Source organism: Mesoplodon mirus (assembly GCF_964341445.2).
Source record: "Mesoplodon mirus genome assembly, chromosome: 9".
Taxonomy (NCBI): Eukaryota; Metazoa; Chordata; class Mammalia; order Artiodactyla; family Ziphiidae; genus Mesoplodon; species Mesoplodon mirus.
In genome coordinates, this window is record NC_138985.1 from 94975661 (window position 1) to 94993046 (window position 17386).

General features: G+C 54.4%; 1 protein-coding gene across 2 annotated transcripts in view; it reads right to left on the reverse strand.

The window, feature by feature from the left end:
- Positions 1-17386, reverse strand: part of PLXNA4 (plexin A4) — a 622339-nt gene that overhangs the window by 9571 nt on the left and 595382 nt on the right. For both annotated transcript variants that reach the window (XM_082632940.1, XM_082632941.1), the window contains 4 exons: positions 5847-5950; positions 5219-5318; positions 3755-3945; positions 2499-2668 (listed from right to left, as the gene is read on the reverse strand). In XM_082632940.1, the coding sequence (XP_082489066.1) occupies positions 2499-2668; positions 3755-3945; positions 5219-5318; positions 5847-5950 (565 nt within the window). The remainder of the gene's footprint in view (positions 1-2498; positions 2669-3754; positions 3946-5218; positions 5319-5846; positions 5951-17386) is intronic.

Sequence of the window (17386 nt, forward strand, 5' to 3'; positions counted from 1 at the left end):
TGGTAAGTGGCCCTTGTTTCATCCTGGGAAATCCAGAAGAGGAAAGAAAGGGATGGAACAGAAAGTTCTGACACTCAGGGCAAAGTCAGGGTCACTGCAACTGCCCAGGGGAGACCATGAGAGCTGGGCTCAGAGCCCCGGATGAAGGACTCCCGGCTGCCCAGCTGATGAAGTCTCCAGTCTACATCTCCCCGTTTCCGGAAGTCCCACCTGGAAAGGGACTCTGGGAGCCCATATTTGCTGCATGGTTGTTTCTCCCCAACATTCCCCTTCCTTCAGCCAGTTGTGCTGACAGGCAGATCAAACAGGGAAACCACAGAAGCTCCTGCCTAATGAAATATTAGCACATTATTAACATTAGTGGTGGCACTAATCTCTGGTTGATTGCAGCCACTCAGGCTAAATGAGCAGGAGGTTTATTTAAAAGAGAAAAGGCAGGGGAACGTGGAGGAAGGTAGTAGGGGAGAGGGCGAGTTAACAACTTTGGCTAGGAATAAAGAAACAATCTCTCTTCAATCAGGGACAATTAACTCTAAGTCAGTATGCAGGCTTCATAATTCCTGGACTACCTTTGTCTTGCGCAGGTGGCCACGATCAGGGTCGGGGGAGTGTGTCCTCTGGTGAGAGGACCTGAGAGCTGGTACCGCTGTCTCCTGCCCGGGCTTTCCTTCCCTGACACTGGAGCTTGTTACGGTAACACGCCTGACACTTGGAAGAGCGGGCAGGAAGGAAGGTTCTGCCCTCCCTCCAAGGGCCTTATGGCATCTCGTCGTTGGAGGTGCCCTTACCTTACCCCAGCAGGTGGTATGAGCTGCAAACAAATGGTTTAGATACCATTTCAGGGGGATATACTTGTAAAGGGCTACAAGAGCAAGGGGGGATGTTTTGGAAATACCAGCTCTCCCAGCATCTGGATAAGGTCTGGGCAGGGCATTCCTTGAATTCTGAAGGCTGCAGACATTCAGCTGGGGTGGTAAGTAGGAAGCCTTGGTGGCAGAGAGAAGCAGACTGGGTAGATCAGGGGCATCTGCCCTTGGAACAGCTCTGCAGAGTCATGCTAAAAAGATGGGCAGAATGCAATGCAGTCTCACCTAGAGGCAGGCGCTGGGAGGGCCAAGACCTGCAGGCCTTTCAGAGGAAAGAACAGCCTTCACGCCGTGTACTGTACTAGATGGGAATCCAGAGTCTAAGAGTCTTATTTCAGAAAGATTGCAGGAACTCCACGATGCAAAAGATCTTCTCTCACCCAGAACTACTGTGGGAGCAAACCCTACTCTTCAGGTCTATGGCCCAAAGCTCTGTACCTGCCTGATTTCCCAATTTTAGTAGTGATGCACTGTGCTTCAGGTGAAAGAGAGGAGAAGCCAGAGCATCCTACATTAAATAACGTTTCAGTGCCACAGGCTGACTTCTGCCTAAATCTAGGTTTTGGTTTGGGGCTTGGGGCTGGTTGTCAGGGCACCTGGCTGAGCCCTAGTACCATGTCAGTCCTAGCCGTTGGTGGGTGCTGGGCAGCAGGCTCGTGCTGCTTTGGAAGAATGTTCTGGGGCGAGCACCCCAGGACAAGGACCGTGTAAAACTACTGGGAGGGGATTCTGGAATGGAAGGGACCAAATATAAGGCAGCTTTATCCCAGGTAGAACTCTCAACTAGAGACTGTCTTGGCCCTGCATCTTCATCAATATTTATCGAGTCCCAGCTTTGTGCAAGGTTTCATCACAAGAGCTGAATACTGATGTCTGACCTTGCAGTCTCAAAGTGAAACACGACTAACACACAAATGAAGGGAAAGGATGATACATGCTAAAGGAGAGAGGGGGCCATGGTGAGACACCTAGAGGGGCATTTAGGACTTACAGGATCCCCTCGTCTCAAAGACACGGTAGTTATGGGACGGTGCCTTCCCCAAAGGGAGTTTGGGAAGGGGGTTTGTGGAAAGGGAAGACCACTTCTTGAATAGAATGGAAACACTCCTCGTTCACCTAGGTCACTCCTAGACGTGCTTCAAACTCCACTTAAGGTCACTGTGAGACGCTGCCCCTCTACAATCCAGCTGCACACATGCCTCCCCCATTGTCTCATGTGCCTCTCTGTCCGAACAGCTGCCCTCCTGTCTCTTACCCGTGACTGTCAGCCTACGGAGGGCAGACGCCTCAGGGTCTAACACAGTGTCAGGCACAGGGGAGGGACTTGGATGTGAGAGCCACCTGGCTGCCACATCTGGCATGTTCCTTTTTGCTCATTTAGTTGGTTAAATGTTTGCTGACTGACTGACTGATGATAGGAATGAAGGATGATTCGACTAGAGGGAAGGGAGAGAGGAAGTGAGCACACAAATAATCGGGGAGGAGATGGAGGCCCCGAGAGAGTGCCTGCGTAGAGTCGCTGCTGGGAAGGTGGACCACGGCCCCTCTCCCCCTCTCCAAGGCCTGAGGCCCACCTGAGCTCATGGACTCCAGGCTGGCCTCTCTTGATTCATCTGCTCGCCCCTCACTCACCAGTTGCTCTTCCAGGTGTGGCGGACGTGCGGGTCGTGGATGCCGTGCTTGTCCGCCTGCTCATCCAGGAAGTCAAACATGTACTTGATCGCCAGGGGCAGGGCGGAGCCGCGGTGCGCCGTGCTGAAGATGGTCTCGAAGAGGTCGTCCACAAACTTCTGCAGTGTGCCCTGCAGAGGAGGGCACAAGTTCGGACACAGCTCGCCTGCCCCGTGAGCTCCGAGGCTGGGTTTTAAGGTCGACTGGCCTCCCAGATGGCGGGCGGAGGGGAGGACAGGGGAGGACAGCGCACGGCCACGCCTGCTTGGGGGAAATCCTGCAAGTGCATGTGTGAAATCGGCACCCTCCCCCCGCCCGCCTGCATCTGTCTCGAGCAGCTTTACATTTCCCCGGCACGTGGAAAACAGACATAACACCGATAACTGGACCTAAGGAAGCCTTCCTCTGCCAACAACTCGGTTTGGTTTAACACCCTTTGATGGTGTTATTTTAGCACTTTTCACAAATGCTAATGAACAACTCACTCGGTCAGAGCAGACAAACACAATCTGCTGGTTCTGTTTAGGCATTACTCACGCCAGCTAATGCACAGTTACTCACTGGCCTCTCCAGAGAGCGGAGCCGAGGCCAGTCTCAGGAGTGAGGGACGAACTGGGGTGGGACCGCCTCACCTCAGAGACATGCAGAGCCGGCAAATGCCCAGCATCTCTGCTGCTGCCCCCCACCATCCATTCATGCAGGCCCTGCTCACCAGTGCCCGTCTCTTTCCCAGCACAGAGCCTCAGAATCCTTCTCAACCCAGTGCTGCAGCTGACCCCACCCATACTGGATCCGTGCTGGATGTCCCCAGAACCAGGATTAGAAACGGTGCCTGGAAAGTCGCTGATGGAGCCCAATTTCCATCACGACACCCCAGAGAAATAGTCATTCTTCTGTTAGGCGTGGCAGAAGACTATGAATACACATGGTTAGTGTCTCTATTTGAGCAAGGGCAAGAGAAGGGACGGAATCGAAACTTCTGACGCATGCCAGCACGGATGTATGGGTGGGGTCGGCTGCAGCACTGGGTTGAGAAGGATTCTGAGGCTCTGTGCTGGGAAGGAGACCGGCACTGATGAGCAGGGCCTGCATGAATGGATGAGAGGGGGGGCACCAGCAGAGATGCTAGGTATTTGCCAGCTGTGGCATTTCTGTGAGGTGAGGCAATCCCATCCCATGACCCACAGGTGCCCCACACCCCGTCTGAAGTCCCATACCTTAGTGGCCAGCAGTCGTGTCAGATAGATTTCAGACACCATCTTGCTCCCCCGGTCACCCTCCTTCTGGTCCCCGTGCTCGTGGTTCTTCACCAGGTGCCACAGCTTGACGCCACTCTCCAGGTCAGGGGTGATCATGGGTGTGCGTGAGCGGAGGCTGTCAGGGCTGCCCGTGTACCGGATCATGTTTTCTGCCAATGCAAGGACCCCACACGGTAAGGCCACCCAGCCTTCTGGCCCATTACTCACGACACACCTCGGCTCCAGCCAAGGCCAACTCCGATCCTTCCTGCATTTATTTGCAGGCGCTGTCACCTTGCCTCGCTTCCGTCCATTCCTGAATCGGGGGCGCTCTCCCACCACCTCCGGGAAACTCTCTGTGGCCCCTCCACCCACTCAGATTCCCCTCCCTCCTGCACTTGCATCTCTCCAGCCCTTGTTACTCAATTTGTAAAAATGAAAGCTTATCCTTTTTTTTTGCGGTACGCGGGCCTCTCCCTGTTGTGGCCCCTCCCGTTGCGGAGCACAGGCTCCGGACGCGCAAGCTCAGCGGCCATGGCTCACGGGCCCAGCCGCTCCGCGGCATGTGGGATCCTCCCGGACCGGGGCACGAACCCGTGTCCCCTGCATCGGCAGGCGGACTCTCAACCACTGCGCCACCAGGGAAGCCCAAGCTTGTCCTTTTTTATCTTTCCTTATAAGAGCTCTCAAGCCTCAGGGTGTGCTCTGTGCAGCCAGTTAAGTACCAATGAAAGAGCAGGGATCCTGCCTCCCCAAATGACGGTTGACCAGCTTAGTGATCGCCCTGTCACTTGTGTACCTTCATCCGCCCCTCTCGCCTGGACCAATTCCTCCCACTTACTTGCTGAAACGTGAGGTGTCGTGAGATGAGTGTTGAGCAGGAAAAGAAGAGGCAAGCCCCACTGTGTGCGGGCGCCGTTCTATGTTGTCTTCTATTTATTTTCCAGAACCATCCCGTGAAGTTGCTAGTTTGTGCAATGCCCGTTTTGCAGGCTTCCAGCCCACATCCAGCGCCCTCTTCCCCACCCAGAGGAGCAGAGACCTGGGTCTGTGCCTTCCCTCAACTGCTTCATAGTGTGTGACCTTTACACGTCATCTAGCCTCTGTGCACCTGAGTTATAATTTGCTAATCTGCATAAGAGGGGGAAATAATAATTATTCACTGATTATTACGAACCTGACGTTTCATAATGCGTTATCACAAATGTGAAAGCATCTTAGAGACTGTAGGATGCTCAGGAAGGTTAGACTTTCTTCTTGATTTTGAGGATGAAGGTCCTGCTCCTGCATCAGGCCAGAGTTCCTCTCTGGTGGCCAGCCTGCCTGACTCCTCCCCGCACTCCTCACCCCCGCGCCCCATCCCGGGCATCCAGCAGTGCTGCCAGCAATGACAACAGCTGCTCAGGGCATCCTCTCCTCCCCAGAATGATTCAATGAACTCACCGTATTTACTTGCCGAGGTCCTGGAGACGGTGGAGTTGTTCACTGCATTGTAGGCTGTCACCTGCTTGGACACTAAAGCCACCACAGAACCATCTGGCACCTACCGGGAAAAGGCAGGTGAGGGCCTGGGCACAGAAACTCTGCCACCCCAGGAAATCAGGACAAGCCAGGATGAACGTGGACCTCAGGGGCAATCAGTGCCTCACCGAGAACCAGGGGACCAAGGAGGCTGTCAGCTTTCCTTTGACGCAGCACGACAGATCTGCATACAGAACCGTAGTCTGTGTTGGGGTTTACTCTTGGAGCAACTCTGGCAAGAGCTTCTCACCAGCATCCTCTGTCTTGATGCTTCCCTGGGGGAGCACCCAGCCTTAAACTCTGGGTACCACAGGGTCTGTGCCTATGCCCTGCAGGAAGCACACACCTGGCAACCTGTCTCCAAGGAGGTCGGGGTTTCCTGGCTGGGGGTCGTGTTCTCCCCGGGTCGCTAAGGGCATATGCAGTGCTGGTGAAGAAGTGGATTTAGGGCTTGGTAAGAGCCTCCGCGCAGCCCTGCTGTTCAAGAACTGAGACTCCCAGGGACCTGGCTGCCCAGTTCGCTAGCCCCTCCACTCCACGGTCACCCCACCTGGTAGTGCGCCAGGGTGTTCAGTCTCTTCCAGTCGTTCTCAATCTTGGTGGTGATGTCTTCGTCCTGCAGGATCATCCTCGCCCCACTTCCCTGTCGCCACTCTGTAGGAAGAGCAGTCACTTCTCAGAGAGGTCCTCAGGGCCCTCCCATGGGATCCTGAGGACCCCTGTGCAGGCACATACATGGCACCTTCTCAGGGGTGCATCCGCGGACAGACAGGTGCTAGCAGACACTCCCAGAGGAGGGGTGCAGAAGCTCTCAGCACGGGGTGGGGGGCCCTGAATTCCAGTTCTGGTTCTCATCCCAACAAACTATGTGACAGAAGTAGGAATAACGTCACCCCCGTGGCCCACCTGTTCCCGCAGTGGCCACATCTGCAAGAAGTCTATGCTTACTAGCTGAATGAAAAAGGCAGGTGAAGGCACTTAAGAAAGTACTAAGCAAATGCAAGGTGGTGTCATCACCGTCACGTACTCTTTGCTTGATTGTAAGGCCTTGGAGCTCATGAGACCAGGGCTGCAAATTCAGTCACTGTGCACCCTGTTCCTGTTCTAGGGGTGCACCCCGTACCTGAAAGCTGGCAGGTGGGCCACCCCTGGCCGGGAGACTGAGTAAGTGTGGAGGGACCAGCAAAACCTATTCTCATGCCCAAGAACAGCCTCGTCCCCACAAAGTTGATGGGGATAAGAGCCTCTTGGTGATGTCCAACACCTAATTATCTGATGCCATAGGTATACGCTTACATCCCATGTTCTTCTCATGGGCCCAGACACCTACAACACACGGGCTTGCTGACGGATCCCACGTGGGAAAACAGGAGACTGTTTCTCATCTACCAAATCCTCATCGCCACACGTGGTACAAATCACATGGAGATGGAGGCACATACATTCCATCCTGAATTGTTTGCACGTGGAGACCCAGGTGCATGCCAGACACAGGCCAGCTCTCGTGCACGGGCACGTACACATCTACACATGCACACACCGGAAAGGAAAAATGGCCTTTTCAATTTAAATACAACATGTGTTCCTGCCAGGAAGCCAGGAATCTGGTTTCCAGGCAGCCACTACCCCATTCGACGCCTCACAGATGCTGAAATTCTGAAACAGGCAAGACCACCGGGTTTTGCAGCATGTGGTTGGGGGCTGGAGTGAGTTCCCCACAATCCTCGTCTGACCCCTGCCTTGGGTTTTTCCCTACAGCTCGCAGACACACATATTGTCCTCCCTCCCTCTGTTCCCCTCCTGTCAAGGCTGAGCTGGGGGTCCAGGACTGATTCCTCCCTGCCTTGTGCACTTGGCACAAGGGGGGATGTGAACAAGCCACAGGGCCTGGGGGACTGAGCAGTGACAGCTGGTGACTAATTTGGGAGCGAGAGACAGGACTTCCTTGTTCCACAACTGGCCTGAAGTTGTGCAGTGCGCAGCCTGTGCAGCCGTACTCAGCAGCCCTGACTCTGAATCATGTCCAGTAGTTACGTAAGTAGATGAAGGTCAGTCTGCCATCTCTGTCCCCAACCGAAAAAAAAACCAGGACAGAGTGTGGCCATGCTCCCCGCAGGGCAGTCAAGCAATGATGGCTTGTCCTTAGGAGTGCAAAAGTGATGCTGCCAGGTGCCCACCAGCAGGGCTAGCCCAGCACCTGGGACGCAGTAAATACCTGATGAGTACCTATTACATGAATAATACATAAGTGAAAGAGTGAACAGACGAAAAAAGAGAAAGAGTAAGTGAGCGAGTAACGGTGGCTTATTTTCCAAGCAGTGAAAGGATTTTCTACCTGTGTGTTGCTGCTCCATGGTGGGCAGACAGTGAGCTACAGTGAGAAGTGAAAGGTGAGCCGCGCTCTTAGAACGTGGGACAAAGGAAGAGCTGAACTCCAGAACCTCAACTGGGCACGTCCACTGCCAGAAGTGAAAGCTCTCTGAAGTGATTCTCACTCGTTCTTCCGATTTTACGACTGGGAAATTAAAGAAACAGGTTGGGAAGACAGACCTTGAGGTCATCCCAACTCAGAGCTCTGCGGCGTGGTGCCCACGACGTGCGTGAGCCACCGAGTGTCGGGAGCGTGGAGGAAGGGCAGTGATGGCCAGACTGGAACCTGGGCTGTGGCCGCACTGGGATGCTGGCGGGTAGCTGCCTCCCCTCAAGTGCATACTCTGAGCTCCAGGAATCCCAGTGGGACATAGCACTTCCCCCTCCACAAAAGTGCTGATGGGGATGTCGCACACTTTCCCCCTGGCTGAGCCTTGTGGGCAGTGATGATACCCCATGGGCAGCAGGAAGCCTGCTCTTCACTGGTGCCAGTGCTTAGTCACACGTTCAGGGACTGCAAGAAGAGGCATTCTGGTGTCCCAGTCCTACGGTCCTCCGAGGCCAGCCCCTGCTTCTGATGGGATGCCAGCAGGCAGCAGGGAGGCATCAACTAGTGTCTTTTTGGCAATTATCTCAAAAAGTTAAGACTGGTCCTCTAAATACCAATGTGAAGATAGCGAGCTGGAGAATACTGAGCTTTTAGATCTCTCAAGCCTGTTATTTTGGTTACCTATTCTACAGGAAAATTGCTAAGTGCTTTTTTCCTGAAATATCAGAAAGGTAAAAAAGTGAAATTCTCTGTCCCATCCCCAAACCAGTCCTGATGAATGAACCCCAGATAGATGGGAGCCTGGTGTTGGCAGCTGGGATGTGCAGGAAAGAAGCACGGCCATGGGCAGCCTGCCCAGCTGACCCAGAACAGAAGAGGCTGCAATATCAGGGCAGGGATTCCCTGGCATCGAGTGATTTAAGTGTGCTAACATGGAAACCTGTCCCTAAATCTCACTCTTTTCTGCTCGGGGTCCTTATACCTGTGGCCTGAACACACTTCACTTCTCTGTTACTGTAAGGCCAACTGGCCCGAGGCAGGGGAACGCAATCAGATTCACAGGTTGCATCAGACCGAAACTCTCCGGACCACCCAGTTCCAGAAACTGACCTGGAGACTTTCCGGACCACCCAGTTCCACGAACTGACCTGGGGACCTTCCACCCGGCCCAGCCTTCCCGCCTTTCGAGGGGCGGGACTAACGGTCCCAAGACTGATGCAACCGGCACCAGATAGTGCCACGACACCCGAAGAGACCACCGAATAAGGAATACCCTGCGCCCTCCCAGATTCACCACACCCCTTTCCCTTCTTCCCCTATAAAATCTTGCCCAGCCCTCGCCCGGGTGCGACTTCTCTGGCCCCTTTCTCTCGGACCAGTGGACCTCGCCCGGGAGCGCCCTCTAATAAAGCCCACTTGAAGCTTTCCTCTGTTTCGCGGTGCCGTCTGTTAAGATCCGACCTTACATTTGGTGCCGAAACCCGGCAGGGGCACCAAGCCCCGCGGGTTACCGCGCGGGCCACTCCTCCCCTCCCCCAGGAGACAACCAGGGAACCTCTACTCATCCACCCGATCTGGCAGAAAACAGGATAAGTCCCCCTCCCTTGTTCCCTCCGAACCCCAGAGTCCCTACCCACCGGACTCCCTGTCCCTAATCGCGGCCACGTCAGGGACTCCTCCGTCCTCTCTCCGGGCCTCGGGCAACTGTGGAGACGTCCCAATCGCCTGACCGCCCTCCGACCTGCCGTGAACTGGAGACTGAGACCAGGGGCGCCTCTCTCCCTCTCCATTCACTCAGGGACAGACTGGGGGTCATGGGAACCTCACAATCGAAACCAGATTCTAGGACGCCCCTGGGGGGTGTCCTAGCCAATTTTACAGCCCTCGGTTTCTCCCAAGATCTCCGTCGCCGACGGCTTATTTTCTATTTTCCACTGTGGCCTGGTCACAATATCCTCTAGACAATCAATCTAAAATGGCCACCTGAAGGGACTTTCAATTTTAACATCCTCCGTGATCTAGATAATTACTGCCGCAGGACGGGCAAATGGTCCGAGGTCCCCTACGTTCAGGCCTTCTGGTATTTACACTCCCGCCCCTTCCCTCTGCGTCGATTGTTCCACTTCCCAGATCCTTCTTGCCATACAGACATCTCCTACATCCAAGCTCCTAATTTCCTTTGACGATGACCCCTCTCCACTAGCCGACCCACCCGAATCTCTCGCCTCTCCCCCCTCCAGAGCTCCTCTCCAACCTCCACCCTACCCTGAAGCGGTCCCTCCTCCTCCCGAACCCGCTCCGGCCCATCCAACCGCTCCCCCGCCTCCCTCAACATTTTCTCCTCCCACGCCCCTTGCTTCGCCAATTAGTGCACATACACGCTCTCACGACTCCCAAGATCCAAATCTCCTCTGCCCTCTGAGGGAGGTGGCAGGAGCGGAAGGATTAGTTAGAGTTCATGTTCCCTTTTCCCTCCAAGATCTCTCTCAAATAGAAAAGCGATTAGGCTCCTTTTCTGCCGACTCTTCCGCTACATCAAAGAATTTCGCTACCTCTCTCAAGCTTACCATCTAACCTGGCACGATATCTTTGTGATCCTATCTTCTCTGACCCCTGACGAGAGGGAAAGAATTCAAACTGCTGCCCGAAACCATGCAGATCAGGTTCACCTTACCGACACCTCCATGACTGTCGGAGCGGCTGCCGTACCTAGCACCGATCCAGGCTGGACTTATCAGGATGGCCCAGATGGCCGTCGTAAACGCAACCTCATGATCCAATGCCTCCTGGCTGGCATGCAGGCTGCCACTCATAAGGTAGTCAATTTTGAAAAACTAAAAGAGATAACCCAAGAACCTAACGAAAATCCAGCTATCTTTCTCAATCGCCTTACAGAGGTCTTAACTCTCTACACCCGGCTGGATCCTGACACCCCGGCAGGGGCAGCGGTCCTAGCCACCCATTTTATCACCCAATCAGCCCCGGACATCCGAAAGAAATTAAAACGGGAAGACGGCCCTCAAACCCCTATTCGAGATCTGGTAAAGATGGCCTTTAAAGTCTACAACGGCCGTGAGGATTTGGCAGAATCCAGCCGACAGGCTCGGATGCACCAGAAGGTGGCCCTCCAAACCCAAGCTCTTGTAGCCGCCCTAAGGCCGGCCATGTCCCATGGATCACAGCATCCACGGGGTCCGCAAACGGCAACCCCGCCGGGGGCCTGCTTCAAATGCGAAAAAGAAGGCCACTGGGCTCGCCAATGTCCCAATCCCCGACCTCCTTCTAAGCCCTGTCCCAGCTGCGGGCTAACGGGCCACTGGAAGAGTGACTGCCCTACGATTGGCCCTCCCTCAGCATCTCCACGCGGGGGGCGGGCCGACCCAACGGCATTACCACTCGAACTGCTGGGATTGGCTGACGACTGACGGCGCCCGGACTCGAAGACCCCCATCACCCTCGCCGAGCCCAGGGTAACGCTACGGGTAGCAGGTAAGTCCATCTCATTTCTGGTGGACACGGGGGCTACCTATTCGGTCCTGCCTACTTATTCCGGGCCAGTTTCTCCTTCCCAGATCTCGGTCATGGGTATTGATGGCAAACCATCCTTCCCACTCCAGAGCGGTCCACTCCCATGTCACATCGAAGGACTCCCTTTTACTCGTTCCTTCTTAGTCATATCATCCTGCCCAGTTCCCTTGCTAGGCCGAGATGTCCTTTTCCACTTAGGGGCCTCCCTCCAGCTGGTTAGACTTGACCCTAAGGTCCCCTCCTCCCAACTCCTGCTTCCTCTTCTCGGCCTGTCTCTAGAACCCTCCCCCTCCTATCCCCCTCTTCCAATCACACCGAACCCAATCAATCCCCAGGTCTGGGATACCTCTAAGCCCATAATAGCAACACACCATTCCCCCGTCCTCATCCGCCTAAAGGACCCCTCCAAATTTCCATCAAGGCCCCAATTTCCCATCTCTGAGACTCACCTTAGGGGCCTACAACCTATTATCACCAGACTCCTAAACCAGGGACTCCTTATCCCCACTGACTCTCCCTGCAACACCCTCATCCTGCCTGTCCGCAAGGCCTCTGGGGATTATCGCCTGGTCCAGGACCTCCGACTAATCAATGAGGCCATAATTCCTCTCCACCCAGTAGTACCAAACCCATACACCTTGCTCTCCCATATCCCCCCATCCACAACCCACTTTACTTGGATCTCAAAGATGCCTTTTTCACTATCCCCCTACATCCCGACTCCTATTTCCTCTTTGCCTTTACCTGGACGGATCCGGATACTCATACTTCCAGTCAGCTCACCTGGACAGTTCTTCCCCATGGCTTCCGTGACAGTCCTCACCTCTTCGGTCAGGTGCTGGCACGGGACCTCACGTCCTGCTCCCTTACCCCCAGCACACTCCTTCAATATGTAGATGACCTCCTCCTTTGTAGCCCATCTCTCAGCCTCTCAAGACAACATACTGCAGATCTCCTCAGTCACCTTGGCTCTCGCGGTTATCGGGTCTCCCCAGCCAAGGCTCAGTTATCTGTATCTTCTGTAACCTACCTGGGGCTCCACCTTACCCCTACCACAAAAGGTCTAACAGCCGATCGCACCCGGATTATCCGTGAACTCCAGCCTCCGGAAACAGCGGAACAAATTCTCTCCTTTTTGGGCCTTATAGGATTTTTCCGACACTGGATCCCTAACTTTGCTCTCCTCGCTAAACCCTTATATCTAGCCGCTAAAGAAACCCCCCAAGGACCCCTCACCTCTCCTTCCGCCGTTCGACAGGCCTTTCTCACCCTCCGGAACGCTCTGATATCTTCTCCTCCCCTTTCTCTGCCCAACCCAAACCGACCTTTTCACCTTTTTGTGGATGAACGGGCCGTAATAGCCACTGGACTCCTTGCCCAGCCTGTAGGGCCTTCCTACCGCCCTGTGGCTTACCTCTCCAAACAGCTAGACCCAACCATTCAGGGATGGCAACCATGCCTTCGGGCCCTAGCAGCAGCAGCCGAACTGACCAAACACTACAGATACTCAACCACACAGGAATAGGTAACATCTCCAACTGCTTTCTATGTGCCTCGCTTGGCCGGCCACCCTTGGCTGCTGTCCCACTCGACCAGCCCTTCAATTCTACTTCCTACACCTCCCAAAACCCACGTTTTTCCCCGTTAAAAGTCCCCATATTCCTTGATTCAAAAAATCTTACCATCTGTTACGGCAGCCGCCCAAATTAGCTGATACTGGGTTTCTTTGCAACTCATCCCTCACGGTAAACACATCAACTGAAGCACCACCAGGCATGTTTTTGTGGTGCAATGGTTCCCTCACAAAAGAGATCAATTCTTCCTCCCCCTTCCCATGTATTCCCGTTACTCTCGTCCCACAACTCACACTGTATAGCCAAGCCGAATTTTCCTCGCTAATCACGCCGCCCTTTACCTGACGGAAAAGAGCTATCTTTCTTCCTCTGGTCGCAGGCATCTCTCTCGCCTCCTCCCTGGTCGCTGCAGGCCTCGGGTTGCGGGGGAGCTCTAACACATAGTGTTTCAACATCCCGCGACTTAGAACATAAACTCCAGCTAGCCATTGAAGCCTCCGCCGCCTCCATCTCCTCTCTCCAGCACCAAATCACCTCCATAGCCCGAGTCGCTCTCCAGAATCGATGAGCCCTGGATCTCCTGACGGCCGACAAAGGAGGTACCTGCCTCTTCCTACAGGAGGAATGTTGCTGTAAACGCCCTCCATCACTTAAGAGAAGAACTCCAACGCAAACACCAACAGTCCGCCTCCCCAATTCCCGATTGGTGGCGATCCGCCCTCTATACCTGGCTAACACCAATCTTAGGCCCCTTAATTCTCATCTGTATCTTGCTCATGTTTGCCCCGTTTTCTTAGGTTCCTTCGCAGGCGCATGGAGGAAGTCTCTCGGGTGGCCACAAACCAAATGCTCCTCGGTCCTTACACCTTGCTTCCTACAGAACCCCCCACTGGTCTCCCCTAAGCCTCGGACCTCTGGTCACCCGACTCCCCTTTCGACGCCCCCATTCAGCATGAAGTAGCCAGGGATCAGAACGCTGCCCCATTACACCAAAGATGTCGGGATGTAAGGCCAACTGGCCCAAGGCAGCAGAACGCAATCAGATTCACAGGTTGCATCAGACCGAAACTCTCCGGACCACCCAGTTCCAGAAACTGACCTGGAGACTTTCCGGACCACCCAGTTCCACGAACTGACCTGGGGACCTTCCACCCGGCCCAGCCTTCCCGCCTTTCGAGGGGCGGGACTAACGGTCCCAAGACTGATGTAACCGGCACCAGATAGTGCCATGACACCCGAAGAGACCACCGAATAAGGAATACCCTGCGCCCTCCCAGATTCACCACACCCCTTTCCCTTCTTACCCTATAAAATCTTGCCCAACCCTCGCCCGGGTGCGACTTCTCTGGCCCCTTTCTCTCGGACCAGTGGACCTCGCCCGGGAGCGCCCCCTAATAAAGCTCACTTGAAGCTTTCCTCTGTTTCGCGGTGCCGTCTGTTAAGATCCGACCTTACAGTTACCCCTTTTCCTTTCTTTCCTGAAACCCTTCATCCAGACCAGCCAGGGCCTCTATTTTCCCAGACTCATCATGGAATGTCTCAAGAAAATCAGAATAGCAGAGTGGGCTCACCTTTCTGGAATGCTCTTGTGCTACTTCATGACCTCCTCTTGAGAGAGGTATGAGCAGTGGAGCTCAAGCTGGGACCAGGAACAGCCAAGGTCAAAGACCAAAGCTGCTGGCTTCTGTCTGTCCCGGAAAGAGTCCACCCCGCAAATTGCATAGCTGGCTTCATGCACCCTCATCCCTACCCAGTGGTAAAGAACCCTAAGGGCAGGGTGGACCAGTTGAGGGCGAGGCAGGCCTGCCACCTTCAGATCTGGTGCCCTAACCAGTGTGGGCGGCTGGTCAGGTCAGGAGGCCCCTGAGCGAGGGCGCAGCTAATTTTGTGCTCTGGGTGCTGCTGCATATTCAACATATGCTTAGTTTTAATAACAGTAATGAAAGTCAATAGAATCTAGGTCTCTTCATCCCGAATTCAGCATTCTCTTCACCCAACAGGCTTCTTCTGTCTTGCCTATAAAAACAGCACTAAAAATATATCTCTCGTTTGTGTCCACACCTTGCTATGTACCAGGTGATCCTGTTAGAACAGCCGAGGGGCAATGTGACAGCTGGGCCAATGGCCATTGTCCTCCGGGTGAACGTCCAGCCATCTGGACAGCTTTGCCTGCCCATGGGGCACAGTGAGAGACTGGAAAATGCCTTAAGGCACCAAATGATGTGAGCTCGGTGATGGTCCCAGTGAATCCTGAGACAGAGTGACCCCTCGCCACGCCCACGCTGCACCAGGACATCTGCCTCCCCCGGGATTAGGACACAAGAGGCATCTTCTGCGGCCACCACGTTGAAAATCCAGATCCAGAAAGTCTTAGAGCTCCATCTTCACTCGCTCAAAACTGTGAGTGTCCACAGTGTGCCAGGCACTGTGCCAGCGGGACATCAGACAGTTAAACAAGGAAACTTAATAAAAGCCCTGGCCCCTGAAGTGCTCTCTGTGTAGAAGGCTGTGCAGGAGAACAAAGGCTCACAGGCCCGGTGATCAGAGCCAGAAGAGGGAGAGGCCGAGGAGGGTATGTGGGGGAGGGGGAGGCGTTCTGGTCCAAAGGTGCCACTTCTGTGACGCTTCCAGGGATCCATGTGGATGAGTCCTTGTGGGAGGCCATGGCAAGGAGAGGCTGGCGAGGCACATACAAGTCAGGAACTGAGTTCAGAAAGGTCTGGAATACCATGCAAAGGCGTCTGGGGTTGAGCTGAGAACCACAGAGACGGAGGTGGATGACAAGGGGAGGAGGAGCCCCGCCAAAGACGGCTGCCCTTGGCCGAGGCAGAGGGGGCGGGGGCGTAGATTTCAGGGATGCTCAGGAGATAGGATGGTACCTGGAGATTCTCAGGGAGGAAGAGGTGGGAGCACCACGGTGTGCCCCCAAGTTTGTGAGGTGTCTGGGGGAACAGTGGGAAGCTAGGGTGTAGAGGAGGGAGGGGTTTATCTGCAGGCCAACCCTGGAAGGAGACACTGGCACCCAGCACATTGCTGGTCCGGCTCCTGGAGGGTCCCCTACCCACCAGTAGGTGCCACTCAGAGAGGCAAACCCTCCCTGGGGAGCATGGCGCCTCACCAGCTCTGACCCTCGTGGCGTGTGCATATGCAGGTTGGTGCACGGGCACACACATGTGTGCGTACACACACATATGCACACATGCACACATACACACACACAAGTATGGCATCTCACCCCAGGCTGAGGACACTTAAGGCTCTGCAGCAACCAACCCCTGCCGACCCTGCCCCCAGTCCAGTTCATCTCTCCTCAGACCCACCAAAGGAAGCTTTAGGAGGGACTGACCTGGAGGGATGAGGGGGAAGGAGGCGCCCACCAGGCTGGTTAGAACTGGCCGAGTCAACCCTGCTGATCCACAAGGAACCAATTTCAGAGCCAGCTGTCTGCCCTCCCACCCCGGGCCACCATTCCTCCCCGTGGGGCGCTGAGCAGAGTCTCGCCAGCCTGCACGGAGTCCTCTTGACCTCCCAAACCAGGGTCCCGAGCAGAAGGCTGGAGGAGGAGACACGACTCTACCGCCACACACCTGTCGGCAGGTGAGCCCCAAGGAGACAGAGAGCCCAGACACCCTCGGCACCCTGCCACTCCCAAGTGCGGGAGCAGCATCAGAGAAGAGCTGGGACAGAATCAGTGTCACTGCAAACAGTCGGGAAACTGACTCAGGAATGGGAGGGGGGGCCACCTAAATATTGTTTACTTAAAACAGGTATAATTTTATGGTGAGAGCAAGTTCTAAAATACAAAATAATCGAAGTGGGAAACGTGGTGCTTAAAAGAAGAAATTCCTAAACTGAACGGTGTTATCTGCTTTCAAAGCCTTGGGTCGTTGTAAACTGTGAACAGCTGTGCACCGGCTAGTTGTCGCTATTCAGGGAAGTCCGGAGAGCTAAAGGAAAAAGCAGACCATGCTCTGCTACTCGATATAAGAGAGGTAAGCTTAGTGGATATTCTTGAATATGGAATAACGTGGAGGAGGCTCTGGTGGCGCTCCAGGGCGGTGTGCCATGCTGTGCTGTGTCAAAGAAGAGTTCAAGAGGCAGCGGGTGGGCGGTGGGAAGGAAGAAAGGTGACCTAGGTAGGAAAGGTGACCCAGGTATTCATATGCAAGGCATCTAGGGAAAATTGCTGGCTCTGACCTCCCTCGAAGCTCTGCCCGCAGCCCCGTGACCTGCTCCAGGCTCCAAGCACAAAGGACAGACACACTCACAATCCAATTTGTTACACTTCCACCTTCCAGGGAGAGAGGGAGGTGAAATAAAAAAGAAAAAAAATCCCATTATCTTTATCTGTCCTTCCCATCAGGTGCAGTGGAAAATGCAAACTGGGGCGACAGCTGCTGTGAACTCTTTATATTTCACTCAGAAGATAGTGTATCTTTTTATTGCATACAGGAATTACTTATTTGAAAAAATATACCCTTTCAGACAGAAGGGGTGGTGGAGTTCCGGGGCTATTGATGGGGCATTTGCTTTAAACCAGAGGAATCTCTGGAGGTCACGGCCTGTGGA